The following is a 13,663-nucleotide window of genomic DNA, read 5'->3' as shown; positions in this document are numbered from 1 at the left end:
TGTTCTGTACCTTTACTGCCCCCTCCTGGTTCCTTTGTTGAACAACAATCTCCAGCAGTGTTAAAAATACAAAAGAAAATAAAAAGAAAAAAATCACGAAACAGGGTTAACAGCATGTTGAAATTTTATTTAATTCCATGTATATAATTCTGTTTTTGTTAATCATTTAATTAATAATACCACAGAATACAGACTATAACTCTCAGTAATTCATATCCTCGACAATCTCTGTAAAACAAAATAAATCCTTTTACGATCTGGTTGGAGAACATAAAAGACAAAGTATACACTTCAGAAAGACTGAAAACACTCCTAGTTATAGTAATATTAATAATAGCCATAAGAGAAAACACACACACACACACAAAAATCTGAACTCCCTTTTATGAAAAAAAAGCGTTCTACCAATAAAACTTAATAACAGCGATTTAAAAACATCCTTAAACAGGCTTTAAGACAGGCAGGCCCTTGCCGATACAGTGAATGTCGACACACGGGGTCACAACCCTCAGAGAGGGTGTGTGTAGGAGTGTGTCAGGATTCCTCCGCTTTCATTATTCCCAAAAAAGATATTGGGTCAGGTGACGTGTTAAGAGGGAGGAAATGATATTAATTAAAGAGAGGCCTCTCCGTGCAACACCAAGAACACATCTGGTGGATTAAAAAGCACAGGGAGTAAGCGATAATCCAAAAAAAAAAAAAGGAGTCTTGGTTTAACAGTGCAAATACACAGTCTTTACACAGACGTACGTTTCTGCAACTCGAACTTAAAAGCTCTACAAATACGACACAAAAGATGGAGGCTAGCTTAAATAGCCTCCAAAAAAATGGAGGGGAGACGAAGGACGCATGGCTTGAAAGACAAAGTGCAGGCGTGCTGATTGGGTCGGGATCGGACCAGGTGTTCTGCTTCCAGAAGAATTGATGGGGGACAGCGAGCAGAGAGGCGAGGAGGAGGATGAGGAGGCAGCCCTTTGAGTAAAGCATGGAGAAGATTTGGAGGAAAACGAAGAAGAAAAAGAAAAAGAGCTGGTTATGGCTTCTGAGGGAACAGCGACACGAATCAGAGATGTAGAAATGTTAAGATGAGGGCAGGAAGATTAGCATCACAAGCCAGTTGCCAGTGACCCAGAGCAGATCATTTTCTCTTACTAGTCCCAGCACAAACAAAAACAACAACGAAATACAATCGAAAAGCGCTCCACAGAGCAGCAGGCGGTCCAAACCAACACGGAGCACGAGCAGAGCTGAACGGAGGAAGTTACAGGAACAAGAAATAAACCCTCCCTGTTAGGCAGAACAACGCAAATGCAGCAACAGAGGCCAACTCATATGTAGCAAAAGCCTACAGAGCAATGTACATAGATTTTTTTTTTTTATTAAAAGGAAAAAAAAAGCAATAACTTTCTTGGCCTTTAGCAATAAGTTTGGCATGTAAGAGCATGAAAAGTCATAACCGTCACTTGTAACACCAACAGCCAAGTAAATTTCACCGCAGACTGTTGTGGAAGAACGCATGGCGGCACGAATCGTGGGAAAGGACATTGCCTCTCTCAATTTTTGAGGTACAAGGACCAAGACTGACAGAGGCAACAACAACAACAAAAAAACACCCTCATTAAATAAACAAATAAATAATCTGAAGCAAACACAGGCAGGATTTTTTTTTTTTACATGATGGAATGTCATTGGTGACCATTTTGTGATGGGAATGTAAATGTGATACAGGGAAAAAGAAGTCATGCATGTCAGTCCTTGCTGATGATTCGGGTGTAGATTAGAGAGCAGAGCAACAACAAAACAAGAAATACTCAACAGAGAGAAACCCACAAGTTCTGGAGGGAAAATAGGAAATAAAAGGACTTTGGTATCACAGCTGCAATATTTTAATGAGCCTGTGGGCATTTTTTCCCCTCATCTTTATGTCAGTGTCATCAATATGTGTCATGTTGCTAAACCATGTGGGAGTCTTCAGTGTGCTTGGCCTTGGGGTGAGTTGTGCATCAGTTTTGTCCCCCTGGGATCTCATTGCACCTTTGCTCAATTTCAGGAATGCATGCATTCAGCTGGGTTTTCATACAGAAAAAGGAGAACCGGTAAAGAAATCCTGACAACATGCCACTAAAGATATCAATTGTTTAAAAAACACTAACAAAAAAAAAAAAATCAAAAGCACACAAAACAACTAAAAAAAAAAAAAAAAAGACTCAAATATACACCTTTACAAATAAAAACTGAGAACCACATTTAAAAAAAAAACAACAACTAGAAAATCCATTATGTTCTGTACGTACATGCACACACCCGGTTAGCGTCCCCGTCCCGGTTCTTTAAGCCCTCAAATATTCAAAGCTGTAACTCGTTCTCATAGATCAGGAGCGTCACGGAGCTGGTTAATACAGTAGGATGGTTTATACGCGTTGGTGAGGAGAGGAGTTACCGCAGAAGGTGCTAGACAAGCCGGAGCGGTAAAAATAGGCTTAAAAACAAGGGGTGGAAAAAAAATTAGATCTGAGGCGAGTGAGGAGTCCAACATGGACAAAACGGAAACGGCATGAATTCAACAGAGTACACCCTGCTCAGTAACAGTAACCCATTTTTATACTTAGCTCCATCTTGCAGTGGAAATGCAAAGATAAGCAGGTTAATGTTTATATTTGTTGGTTTCTTCAGGATGCACTTTTCTTTTGATTTAGCATATCGTTCAGGGTCCTCTGGCTCCAAGCGTCGCTGGAATAACTCAGTAAAACTGCAAAGAAAGAACAAAGGGAAAAGAATAATCCAAAACATCAAGACTTTTATTCAAACTATAAATGAAGAAGTGCCTTCATCCAACTTAAGATGTTAGTTTTAAACTTGGTTTTTTCCCTCCCCACTTTAAGTTCACAAACCTATCAGCAGAATACCAACAAAGAAGCTTGAAAAATAAAAAATTCTCAAGACAGCCGATGTTGCATTCAATGAGACAAGTACAGACTGGTTTTACTTTAAATCCAGGTGAAAATGGCCACTGAAAACATGCGACTGGCCGTCACGTACCTTTGCCTCAGCTGATCGTCTGGAAACGAGCCGTTTCGTCGTAGATCATTTCCTTCAGCGTCTCCTTGGGAAGATCGTCCAGTTCTGTTGTGAAGTCGAATGGCGTCTCCGCTTCGGGCTAACACCAGAGCACACACACAACACGGATCAAACCAGGAGCTAAAGACTGATTGGTTTAGAATTGGCAAATAGTAACTTTAACAGCTTACAGTTAAATCCAAGTCCTCAGTTTTAAAATAATCCACTTTTCTGACACAAAAGGAGTCTTTGAACTACATCTCTGTAAAATTAAAAGTGCACTAACGAATGAGGTGGAGGGCAACAGTGCAGAAAGCAGATTATTTTCTCTATTTCTAACAGCAGTGTGTGACCACTTGTGGGAGACACAGAGAAAGGGATGAAGTGAGCCCTCCTGTCTCACCGAAGATCTTCCATGTGCAAGTCAGCTTCGTGACAGCAAAAAGGTAGAGAAGGGTCAATTTCTCCTCACCCATCAGAAACAGCCTCCATCGGAAACACATTTAGCCCCAGGTTTGAACGATTTTTGAAATACTGGCTTTAAGGAAGTTAGAGGAGCAAGGACATGGTTCTGTTGCCATGGTGACAGCAGATGGCTCCAGCAAGGTCAACAGCCAGACCATTAAGGCAGCCGCAGGTCTTGTTATCACAAGTTTTCCTATGTTAGAAAACACTTGTTGTGTTCTGTTTAGTGAAATGTGGATTGAGTTCAACTAAACTAGCAGCAAAAACACTCTCCAAATGCTCCCCATCATGTTCACCCCACAATAATTCGCTTCACCCGCAATTCTTTTCCCACCTTGTTGTTTAAGTGAAATAACAATAACAGTCTATTTATATTTGTAATTTTCTTTACTTAAAAAAAAAGGTTATCAGAAACAAATGCACAGAATTTGAGTGACACAACTGAAAGTCTCCCATGAATGCATTACTGTAGTGCAGTTAAACAGATTAAACAATGACAATGTTTTAAAAAAAAAAGACTTTCAGCTGCTTCCATCCACTGCCACTATTTTGCACAACGGAGGTAGGTGCTCTTGGTGTTGGAGTTGATCCATCCTCAGAGCAACAATGCTGGTCAGAAATGGATCACAAACTAAAAAGTGTTCCTAGAAATTTGATTTAATCCAATTTATTTATTTTCATAAAATTTTTGTTACAAGTAGCCGTTCACGTCTGTGGTGAACTACAGTTTTTTCTTTCTACAAATAAAACCAAACTGAAAACAAAAATAACAAAGCAAATCAATGGCATTACCCGCCCTTTCACAAATATGATCAACTTTCTTCCCGTTTGCAACTCCAGAGCGCAACTCCTTCCGCAGGAGGTTTGCGAAGCGCCAGAACAAAGTCGCTTCGCTAACCTTCGCTCTGTGATAAACTTTAGATTTAGGACGTATTTGTACCTCGTCGGTGGGGTCGTAGTACTGCTCCAGGTAGGGATGAGCCAGGGCATCTTCAACAGTGATGCGCTTGTTGGGGTTAAAGGTCAACATGCAACCCAACAGGTCCAAGGCTTCAAAGAAGAACAAGGAGTCGTCATTAATCATCCTCTACCATTAGCAAATATTTAGAGTTTCTACACATTCGTGCCAAAAATGAATTCAGTAAGAAAAAGGTTTTGTATGTCAGATACTCATATTTAGTTCTCAAATGTTTAAAACATCCTAAAACTCCAGATCTCCGTTTTATTTTTTTTTCCTTCATTAAGTCTCTATATGTGCAGGAACCCTGAGTGTGGGAACTTGTCACAGCGTTTGGTTCCTGAAGCTAAACAGACGCAGATAACAAACCGCTGCACGCGTTTCCTCCTCAAGATGTTAAGATGATGCATTTTATATCACTGCAGTAGTTTCATTCATTTAATCCGTTTTCTTTAAATGTGTTTGTGGTCCATCCATCTTTTGCTGCGCGATCCCAAAGAACGCATCTCATTTGCAGTAAACTTTGTGTTTCCCAATAAAACAATCAAACTTTATTGACTGACAAATATCCCCACGTGCAGCATTATTTCTTTAGCAACACAAATCTTAGAGTTTTTTTTTTTATATATATATAGATGTGTTTTGTTTTTGTTTAACAGTCAGATTTTCACCTACAGTTTGCTTGTTTAAACTTAAAGGTAAAAAAATAACAGAAGTGAATCTTTGTGCACATTAAGTTCCTCTCTCTGCAGATCCATATTACGTTTTCCTACTTTTAATCAGGCTGTGGTTTCATCACTCTGACCTACTTTTCAAATGTTTAAATGATAGCAATTGTTAAATAATGGAGGTTGCAAAATAAACTTACAAACTTTCCTTTGGAATATCCTCATTTCAGTCATGATAAGCTGAATTACCTTTTGGATCTGCCTTTGGAAAGAGTCTGTCCCAGGGAATCCTGGTCTTGGGGGGCAGGGATTGAAGGTAGTTGCGCGCCTTCAGGTTAATTATGCAGTTCAGATCTTCTTGAGACGGGGAGCCAAGTACGCCTGCACACAGATGTTATTCAGCACAGCTGCTTTTTTTTTTTTTTTTTTGCTCTTTTTCCCCATCATGAAAAAAGTCTCACCCAGTATGTGGTTTAGTTGGTCCAAGTAGTGTTTCCCAGGAAAGATGGGTTTGTTTGACAACATCTCAGCCAGGATGCAGCCCACTGACCACATGTCGATAGACTTTGAGTAGCCCTGGAAAAACACGCCCGTGCAGCTGAATGTTTTACTAATTTGCCAGTCAAATACCAAAACTGCGAGAACGAGTGAGTGAGTGAGTTCAACTCGTACCTTTGAGTTGAGCATGATTTCTGGGGCTCTGTACCAACGTGTGGCCACGTACTCTGTGAGGAAACCAGTGTGGTCGTGAACTGGATCGGCTATCCGAGCCAGGCCGAAGTCGCAAATCTGAAAAAGGAACAAAAAAACAAAAGAAATCGGTACTTTCTCACATTATTTTCAAACTAATTCCCAAGCTCCAGCCAGAGGACACACACCGCTGCTTAATGAGTTCCCGTTTTATTAATAAAGCCACTTTCAAAGTCCTATAAATTGTGTAACATGCACGTAATCCGGCTGCATTTAAGCAGGATAATGTGCTGAGAAAGAACAGACTTCATTAGGAGGCAGCAGCTGGTTTAATAAGAGGAACAACGCAAGTACACCAAACCTTTTTTTAATGAAAGGTGCAAATATGACGTATCATTTTTTTCTAACTTACCCCTGTTTGCTGTGCAAATCTATTTTTAATTCAATGTTTTCTGCAAAGTCACAACCGTACAGCTGCTCTAGGATTATGTCAGACTTTGGCAACACGCTGCTTTGAAACGCTCCATTCCTCACGTATGATCAGCTAATCCAGGGATTGATGGTTGAATGCCAAATACTCACAAGACCGCTGTGGATTGTACGCTACACACACACACACTGAGAGGTTAGTTCAAGCAAACAAAAATAACAAGACTGACAGAAAGCTGCAAAAATGACATTTTAATTTAACAATTTTCCCCAATTTTTTGGCTACAAGCACAAACTTAGATAGATTTTATGCAAAAGAGCAGAACCTGCAGCTGCAAAGCTGCAAGTAGTTTTTTGGATCGTCCACAGTAGCTCTTAATGAGATAGCAAAGGTTAAGTAAACTTTTTTTTTTTTTTTTAACTTAAGCGATTGTTGCAATCTACAAGAAAAATAATCACAGATTTTTTGGGACCTTTTTCCCAAGTTTGTGGTCAAATTTGCGATTGTTTTTGGTTTTATTCATGTCGTAACATGGCCCTACAAAAAACATCCTTAATGCGAATGAAATTGAAGCGTAAGAGAAAGCAAAAGAAGAAAGAAAAAAAAGGGGCAAATGTTTTGCGTCAGACATGTTCTCGTCTTGCAGGTTTGACTGTCAAGAGATGTCATGAAACAGGAAGTTGTACTAGAAAGGGGTTGATAAGACTGGACAACATTCAGCTGAGCGTGGTGATTGATCAGAAGAGAAGGAACTACAGAAAGCCTGAAGGTGATTGGTTAGGCTTGCGGGAAACTTGCGGTGATGGGTGAAAATTGCATCGTTCAAAATTCGAGACCGATGAATGGATTTGCACGAACAGTTGCGACTGCAACTTCCTGGAGGGGCTTGCTTTGCGTCGCCTCATAACACAAAGTCCCACTAGAATAGGCTGACGTTTGTGCTTGTTAGAAAATGTGAAAAACCTTAATGCAAGCTTTCTGAACAAGTTTGGATTTTACTCTGCTAAAAACAAAGAAAGAAAGAAAAATTGAAATGCAAAGTTTTCATAACTCTTGAAACTAACGAGGTATTTAAAAGCAGCACCTGACCAAGAGCTGAAGTCACCAAGCCAGGTGCAGCCGTACCGGGAACATGTAGATTTAAAGCAAAGGTAAAATGAAACAGGGGAAATCCGGATCGGTCCAAGACAAAACACAACGTTGTACAGAGGAGGAACTAGAGCGTCATCCATTGTCGTGAAAACTCAAAACAAAACATACCAAATGCCACGATATTTGCATCCTCCACACACTGCAGTGTGTTTTATTGTGACGGGCGGACAAAATTATGCAAAAAAGTCTGATCAGGCCTTTAAGCACTAACTTGTGTCGCTCTATTAAATAATAACCAATCAGGATCTGGTAAAGGAAGTAGCACACGTGCTCGTTGCTCAGCTTCTGGGTCTTCAAGAGCTTGTACAAGTCCGTCTCCATCAGCGTTTGCACGATGTAGCTGGACACACGCGCTGGTCAAGGCAAACGAACCCAAAACTGAGAGAAAGTCACATCCTTTTTACATTGACCTGACAAAATTTGGGTGTGTCGTATTTTCTTTTTAATTTATGTGTCTTCAGACCAACTTTCACCTCTTTTATTCAACCTGAAACTGCAAAACTTTGGGCTGCAGACAATGTGGAACATGTGTTGCAATGACTGTGTTCCTCTAATCATTCTCTGCTTAACCAGAAAAAAAAAAAGAAAAGAAAAATCAACCACAACATCTAAACAGAGAAAACAGATGCACGGTTATCAGAAGAACAATCGATGAGGCTGCTCATGTTCTGTCCGTTCCCCTTTTAGCCACGAGGAAATCACGAAACGTAATAAAACTATAATTACACATAGGATTAGAAAATCCCTGTTAAACATAATGCAGCTGTTGTTTAACAAGACAACAGCAGAGAATCAAGTTGCATTGACCAACCAAAGCTTGCAGAGCTGCATGCAATGTCTTTTAAAGTTAGTGGTAACAATTAGAGCTGCGCAACATATTGCAAAATTATTATTGTTGCTATTCTACTATTAAGATAGCATAAAAACTGCAGCAGATCTCGGCTAAGTGTACAGCTACCTTACGCTGTAGTCAGATGCAACTTTCTGCAATGAACCCAAAAGAGAAAGTAAGTCAAAATATGAAATGAGATTACTGCCCATCGTCATCCTTTCCTAGGAAACCTCTGATGGACTTCAGATGAGCTATGGACTCGGCCAACGCTCCTTTCAACAAGGATGAACATGTGTGACAACACCTCACAACCACTAGCTAAATGCGGTGGTGGATCTGTGATGCTGTGGGCTTGATTCTCTGCTGAAAGGCCGTGGGAATCCTCTCGGAGAACCGATAATGGGGTCGTCACTGGGTTTTCATAGAACATACTGATCCCAAACCTCGGAGCAAATCTAAGCAGAAGTAGCAAAAGTCAGCTTTCCTTCATGGTAATCTTCATCCTAAATCTACTAGAAATCTTGCAGGGTGAGAGACAAAAAAAAAAGATGAGAAAAGAGGACCCAATAATTGCTCTGTGCTGTGCATGACCATGACAGGATACTGCTGTGTGTGTTCTCACTGGGCATAACCAAAAACCAAACGACAGACAGCAAATGAGCAGCTTTTCTTTGGCAAAGGGAGAAGAAAAATGATCCGCTCCAACTGTTGGCGTTAATACAAAGCTGCGTTCACAGCATCATCTGTTGATCTCAGCTGATCAAATCCCAACAGTTGTTACTTTTGCTCGGTAACAAACGCCTTTGCAAGGTGGCAACGCCGAGTAACTAAACCGCCTGGGAGCATCAAACAAGACAAGATTGAAAGACTCAGACATTCCTGCCATTTTTTTTCTTTTCCCTTTTCTGGAAACAATGAAGCTTTTGAACAAAGCAGCAGCCAGAGCAGCTCTCAGCGACAGCAGCTCGCTGGCGGGCCGTGCCCACACAGCACTGCTCAACGGGAACCAAAGAAAAACAACTGAAGCAGCTTAACCACCACAAGTGATGCGTTGGGTTAACCCTGCCCGGTCCATGGATATTTTTGTATTTTATTTGAGTTTTTTTACCTAATGGGTGAGTATTTATTGTGTCATTTATCAATTATCCTGATTTTTTTAAAATCAAAATTTTCATTTATTGTTGTCCTGATAAATTCCAATTAATAATAAAAATCCCCCCAAAACTGACAGTATTGTCAGACACGTTATTTTTTTAGAATATTCTCCACAAGTATGTCAATAAATATCAGTAAATAATCTGTGTGCAGTGTGTGATAGAAACCGCTAAGTCATCGTGACGAAGCCCGTTTTAGAAATGTATGTTTTCCAGAGCCGTTTTTGTGGTTTATGTTGTTATGAATGCTGCGACATGCAATCACAGCCAAACTGTTACCCAACAAAAAAAAAAAAAAAAGAAAAGTTTATTATTTTTACCATTATCACAACGGTACCACAAAATTTTGACCATATTGCCCATCCGTAGTTTATACTAAACCTGCATGATATTTCGAATCAAAACTGCCATTACAAAACCCCAAACGAAACAAACTACTTGGATGCAATATTTGGAAGGATATAGTACGTAGAAAATTAAATTAGGTAATCCCTGTAAAGGCCGGCCTTGTTACAGTAACCTCAAATAATAAAAACGCTTGAAACTGCAATAACCTTCTAGCAGTTCAAGTCTGTTTACTTTATATGCAATATAAATCTCAACAGAGTTTCATACTGAGGTTTTGTAAGCCAGAAAAAAGGGCCTGTTGAAGCTCAATGGGGTCGTAGAATCCCATCTAAGTCATTATTAACGGGTCTATCTCATCTAACCTCACCAGATGCCTCACAGGCAGCTTGACTGGAAGTGGAGCCCAATTCTCAAAGCCAAACAGTTAAAAAAATGAAAACCTGCCGCAATAAAAGTGCGAGAGCGCAGGAGTCTCTGCACAATTAAACCTGACAAGAGCAGATGAAAAAGCCAAACAACAACAAAACTAACAAATGAATTCCTGCAACTCTTCCCAGGCTTTTGTCTCGTGTACTAAGCACCTGCTTTGGTAACCATAGAAACCTTGATGCTATCTGAGCTTCACTGCTCCTAGCAGAAAGTTTCCTCTCAGCTCATGTTACAATTAAGAAAAATCTCCGCAACACTCAGCTCCCAGCGAATTACACACGTCTCGAGCGTGGCAGGATACACGTCTCTCATGTTCTCCAACTGCGGCGCCCTGATGATGTCATTGATCCCGATGATGTTCTCGTGGCGGAAGCGCAGCAGGATCTTGATCTCTCGCAGCGTGCGCTGGCAGTACGTCTGGTGCTCAAACGGGCTGATTTTCTTGATGGCCACCCGCTGTTGGGTCCAGTTGTCCTGAGCTGAACTGGATATGGGAAAGGGAAAGACAAAATACAAGTAGTAGCAAACACACACACACACACACACACAAACACAACGACTGCAGACAACGCAAGGCAGCTCTGAAAGGTGTGGAGTGTGAGGATGACGACATGATGTTGGTGTCACGGCTTTATCTGGGCGCTACTTCCTTTGTTGGGGTTATCGAAGTTGGGTTTTGCATGACACTTTGCAAGAGAATAGACACTACACCACCGCTCTGCTGTTAGTGGAGGTGTGAAACTGAACATTTAAGTCAAATGTAGAGATTCACTGATCAAGCCGCTTGATTGAAATCAGGCATTTTTCCCTTGATTAGTAATGATCAGATACAAAAAAAAATAAAAAATCTACTTTTTTCCTGTCATTGAACAAAAACTCTCTTGGTTTTCTGTCTATAAATGCATCAGCAAACAGCGTGAACATTGCAGCACAGTTTGTACTTCAAAATTAGACCTAAAAAAAATCGGTGCATCTCTACCCTTAAAATGTACCAGATGTTTTTTTTCTTCCAACTAACCTTAAAGTGCCTCAAAATAAACAATGATTAGGAAGAAAAGTTTCTTTTGAATCCGGGGGAAATTGGCTGATTTAAACATCTGGTTGACTAATTCTAGGCAAAACATTTGTATATTTGGAGAATGAATGTATGATGCAATCATTTAAACATCAAAATCTGCTCCTTTCCCCTTAATTTTCCTGTATGAAATAAGATAAATAAACTCATTAAGTCATTGAAACTCAGCTCTGAAATGAAACCACTAATTGGCCAAACCATCCAGCAGTCAGTCAGATGACTCCTCCTCAGGGTTTAAGTTGAACTTTTTCTGTCATTTTGCAGACTAACTGTTCTTCCTCCACTAAACCAACCGGTTGTGATGTTTACAATGACTGCATGTACAGTGGCATCACACACGTCTGACATCAGGCAAACAAATGTGAAATATGTAAACTACCCAGTGTCTGATCCCGACATGAATGGGTGTTTTTATCTCGACTTTTTTTAATATATATATATTGCACTCCCTATCTGATCTTCTTCTGGTCCAGTGATGACTTCACAAAGTGGCCACGCAGGGCTGCAGATCACATAACAGGAGGAAAGGCCTCGCTACAACTAACAAATCCACCCTGGACACTATGCTGCGGCTTATTCCTGCAGAGAGGAGAACTGTGGTCCAATTAGGCTTATGGCACATTTGAGGTTGAGTACAGCTTGCGAACATATTTGAGAAAAGTAAACCGCGTCCTGCGCAATCACTCCCAATCTCGCTTCCTGTGTAGCTTTATTAGAACCCCGCCTGTAGCAGCAGCTCAGCTAACCTGTTAACCAGGACTGCTGCAAAGTTGCATGTGTTTTTGCACTCCTTGTTTTCATTGCATCTATTCTGAAAAGATGCGCTGTTAAAAAGAGGTTGAAGGGAAGGAAGCGCGCGATGGGAGCTAGGAGATAGTACTCACCACACCATCCCGTACGCTCCCTCCCCGATGTAAGCCAGGTTGGTGTAGCGGGGTCCAACGTCAAATGCCTGTCCCTTCACCAGCTCCACGTCTGTTTTGGGTAACCGAGGTGGTGGCGCAGCCTCCTCCGGTCCAGAGATAGCCATGGGGACAGAGTCGGCGCAGGTGGCACGACCAGAACCAGGGACATGGCCGGGGTTGCGAGCATGACCAGGTTCAGTCCTAGGAGCAGCGGCCGCTGCCTCCTCAGACTCGGACAAAGTCATGGGTTCTGTTGAGCCAGATTCGGCGCCAAGAGAAGAGTCAGAACCGGAGACAACGCCAGAACCAGGGGCCGCTGCCTCCTCCAGTTTGGATACAGACATGGGGATGGGTTTAGGTGCAGCTTCAGGGTCGGGGTCGAGTCCAGGACGGGGGTCAGAGCCAATGTCTGAGCCAGGGGCAGGGTCAGAGCTGGGGCAAGGACCAGCGCCAGAGCCGAGACCAGTACCAGTACTAATCGCTTTCGACGGCTCAGTTGTATCAACAACTATTTCAGCGCACTCCGAGTTCTCGGCCTTGACAGGCATATCGCCGCATGAATCCGCCATTCTTCTCTACAAACCGCTCCCGCTCTCTTGAGGGTGTTTCCTTCCGAAAAAATGCCGCTCCCTTCAGCAGGGTTTTCCAGCTTTCCGTCACTTAGCTCCGATGATTCTGCTGAACGGAGGGAATGGAGCAGAGAGGGCGATGTAGTTCTCCTCTTTACAACCAACAACGTAAATGGATTTGGTGCGCGAGCGCGGTTAGTTATCAGCACTGAGCGTAAATGCGCGTGCAAAACTACGGCATCGTACAGGTGCGCTGGATATGTTTACAGGGCTGCATTGTTTGGGCGGGGCAATATCAGTCTTACAACTAAACAAAGCAGCAAAAGAAGAACAAGCGCATTAGAGCGACAGCCACCAGCCAGCAGTAGATGTGTAGGCGAGTTGCCGCCGCTTTAGCTGTAGAAGCGATACGTCAGTGCGTCCGCCATATTGGAAAGGGAACGTTTGACTTAAAAATCTATACAGGGTTTTCATTATATAACAAGCCCTTACAAATTACTTTAATCCTTAAGTAAATTATTGTTCCGTTTACAGTGTTGCATCATAAGGGTGAGAAACGGTTGAAAAGCACCAAACAACTCCGATTAAATCATTTCACTTATATATATATTTTTAGTAACTAATTTTGTTACGTCAGAAACAAAAGAAAAGTGGACTCGGTTTTAATTTAGTTTTTCAGATATCAGATATTTTAATATAAATAATTCTATGTTAGGTACTATAAGGTAGGTAACCAAAGTTAACATTCTTAATGGACGCTTTGGGACACGTATAACTTTACCCTGTCTGTTGACAACCACATAAAACGTGGTAGCAAAGTGATGGTCTGTGTCTCCTTTGCTGGTTCAGGAACTATAACTGATGGAACTATTTTATTCCATGTCAGATTTGTCTCATATAGGCTAGTAAAGTAGAATATGTCATGATGCTA

General features: G+C 41.4%; 1 protein-coding gene across 1 annotated transcript; it reads right to left on the bottom strand.

Annotated features, from left to right (window-relative positions):
- Positions 1 to 106: 106 nt before the first annotated feature.
- On the bottom strand, positions 107 to 13,597 carry mapk3 (mitogen-activated protein kinase 3). The gene is made up of 9 exons (XM_044100294.1): positions 12,143 to 13,597; positions 10,485 to 10,667; positions 7,628 to 7,760; positions 5,821 to 5,964; positions 5,610 to 5,724; positions 5,398 to 5,529; positions 4,463 to 4,572; positions 3,040 to 3,157; positions 107 to 2,749 (listed from the first exon to the last, which is right to left on the bottom strand). Exons 1-8 carry the CDS (start codon positions 12,730 to 12,732, stop codon positions 3,047 to 3,049), a joined length of 1,518 nt encoding a protein of 505 aa, XP_043956229.1. The 5' UTR covers positions 12,733 to 13,597; the 3' UTR covers positions 107 to 2,749; positions 3,040 to 3,046.
- Between the last annotated feature and the right edge of the window lie 66 nt (positions 13,598 to 13,663).

The sequence above is a fragment of the Gambusia affinis genome, linkage group LG19, assembly GCF_019740435.1.
Source record: "Gambusia affinis linkage group LG19, SWU_Gaff_1.0, whole genome shotgun sequence".
Classification (NCBI taxonomy): domain Eukaryota; kingdom Metazoa; phylum Chordata; class Actinopteri; order Cyprinodontiformes; family Poeciliidae; genus Gambusia; species Gambusia affinis.
The sequence above is the reverse complement of the archived record's forward strand: the minus strand, read 5'-3'. Positions and strand labels throughout refer to the sequence as shown.

Bases quoted from the DNA above. Each gene is read 5' to 3' on its own strand.
- mapk3 (XM_044100294.1), bottom strand. From the start codon at position 12,732: ATGGCGGATTCATGCGGCGATATGCCTGTCAAGGCCGAGAACTCGGAG. The intron at 5,965-7,627 runs GTGCTTAAAGGC...AAAGTACCGATT, and splicing joins TAATAGAGCGACACAAGTTA to TCTTTTGTTTTTTTGTTCCT. The intron at 4,573-5,397 runs GTAATTCAGCTT...TCTTCTTTGAAG, and splicing joins TCCAAAGGCAGATCCAAAAG to CCTTGGACCTGTTGGGTTGC.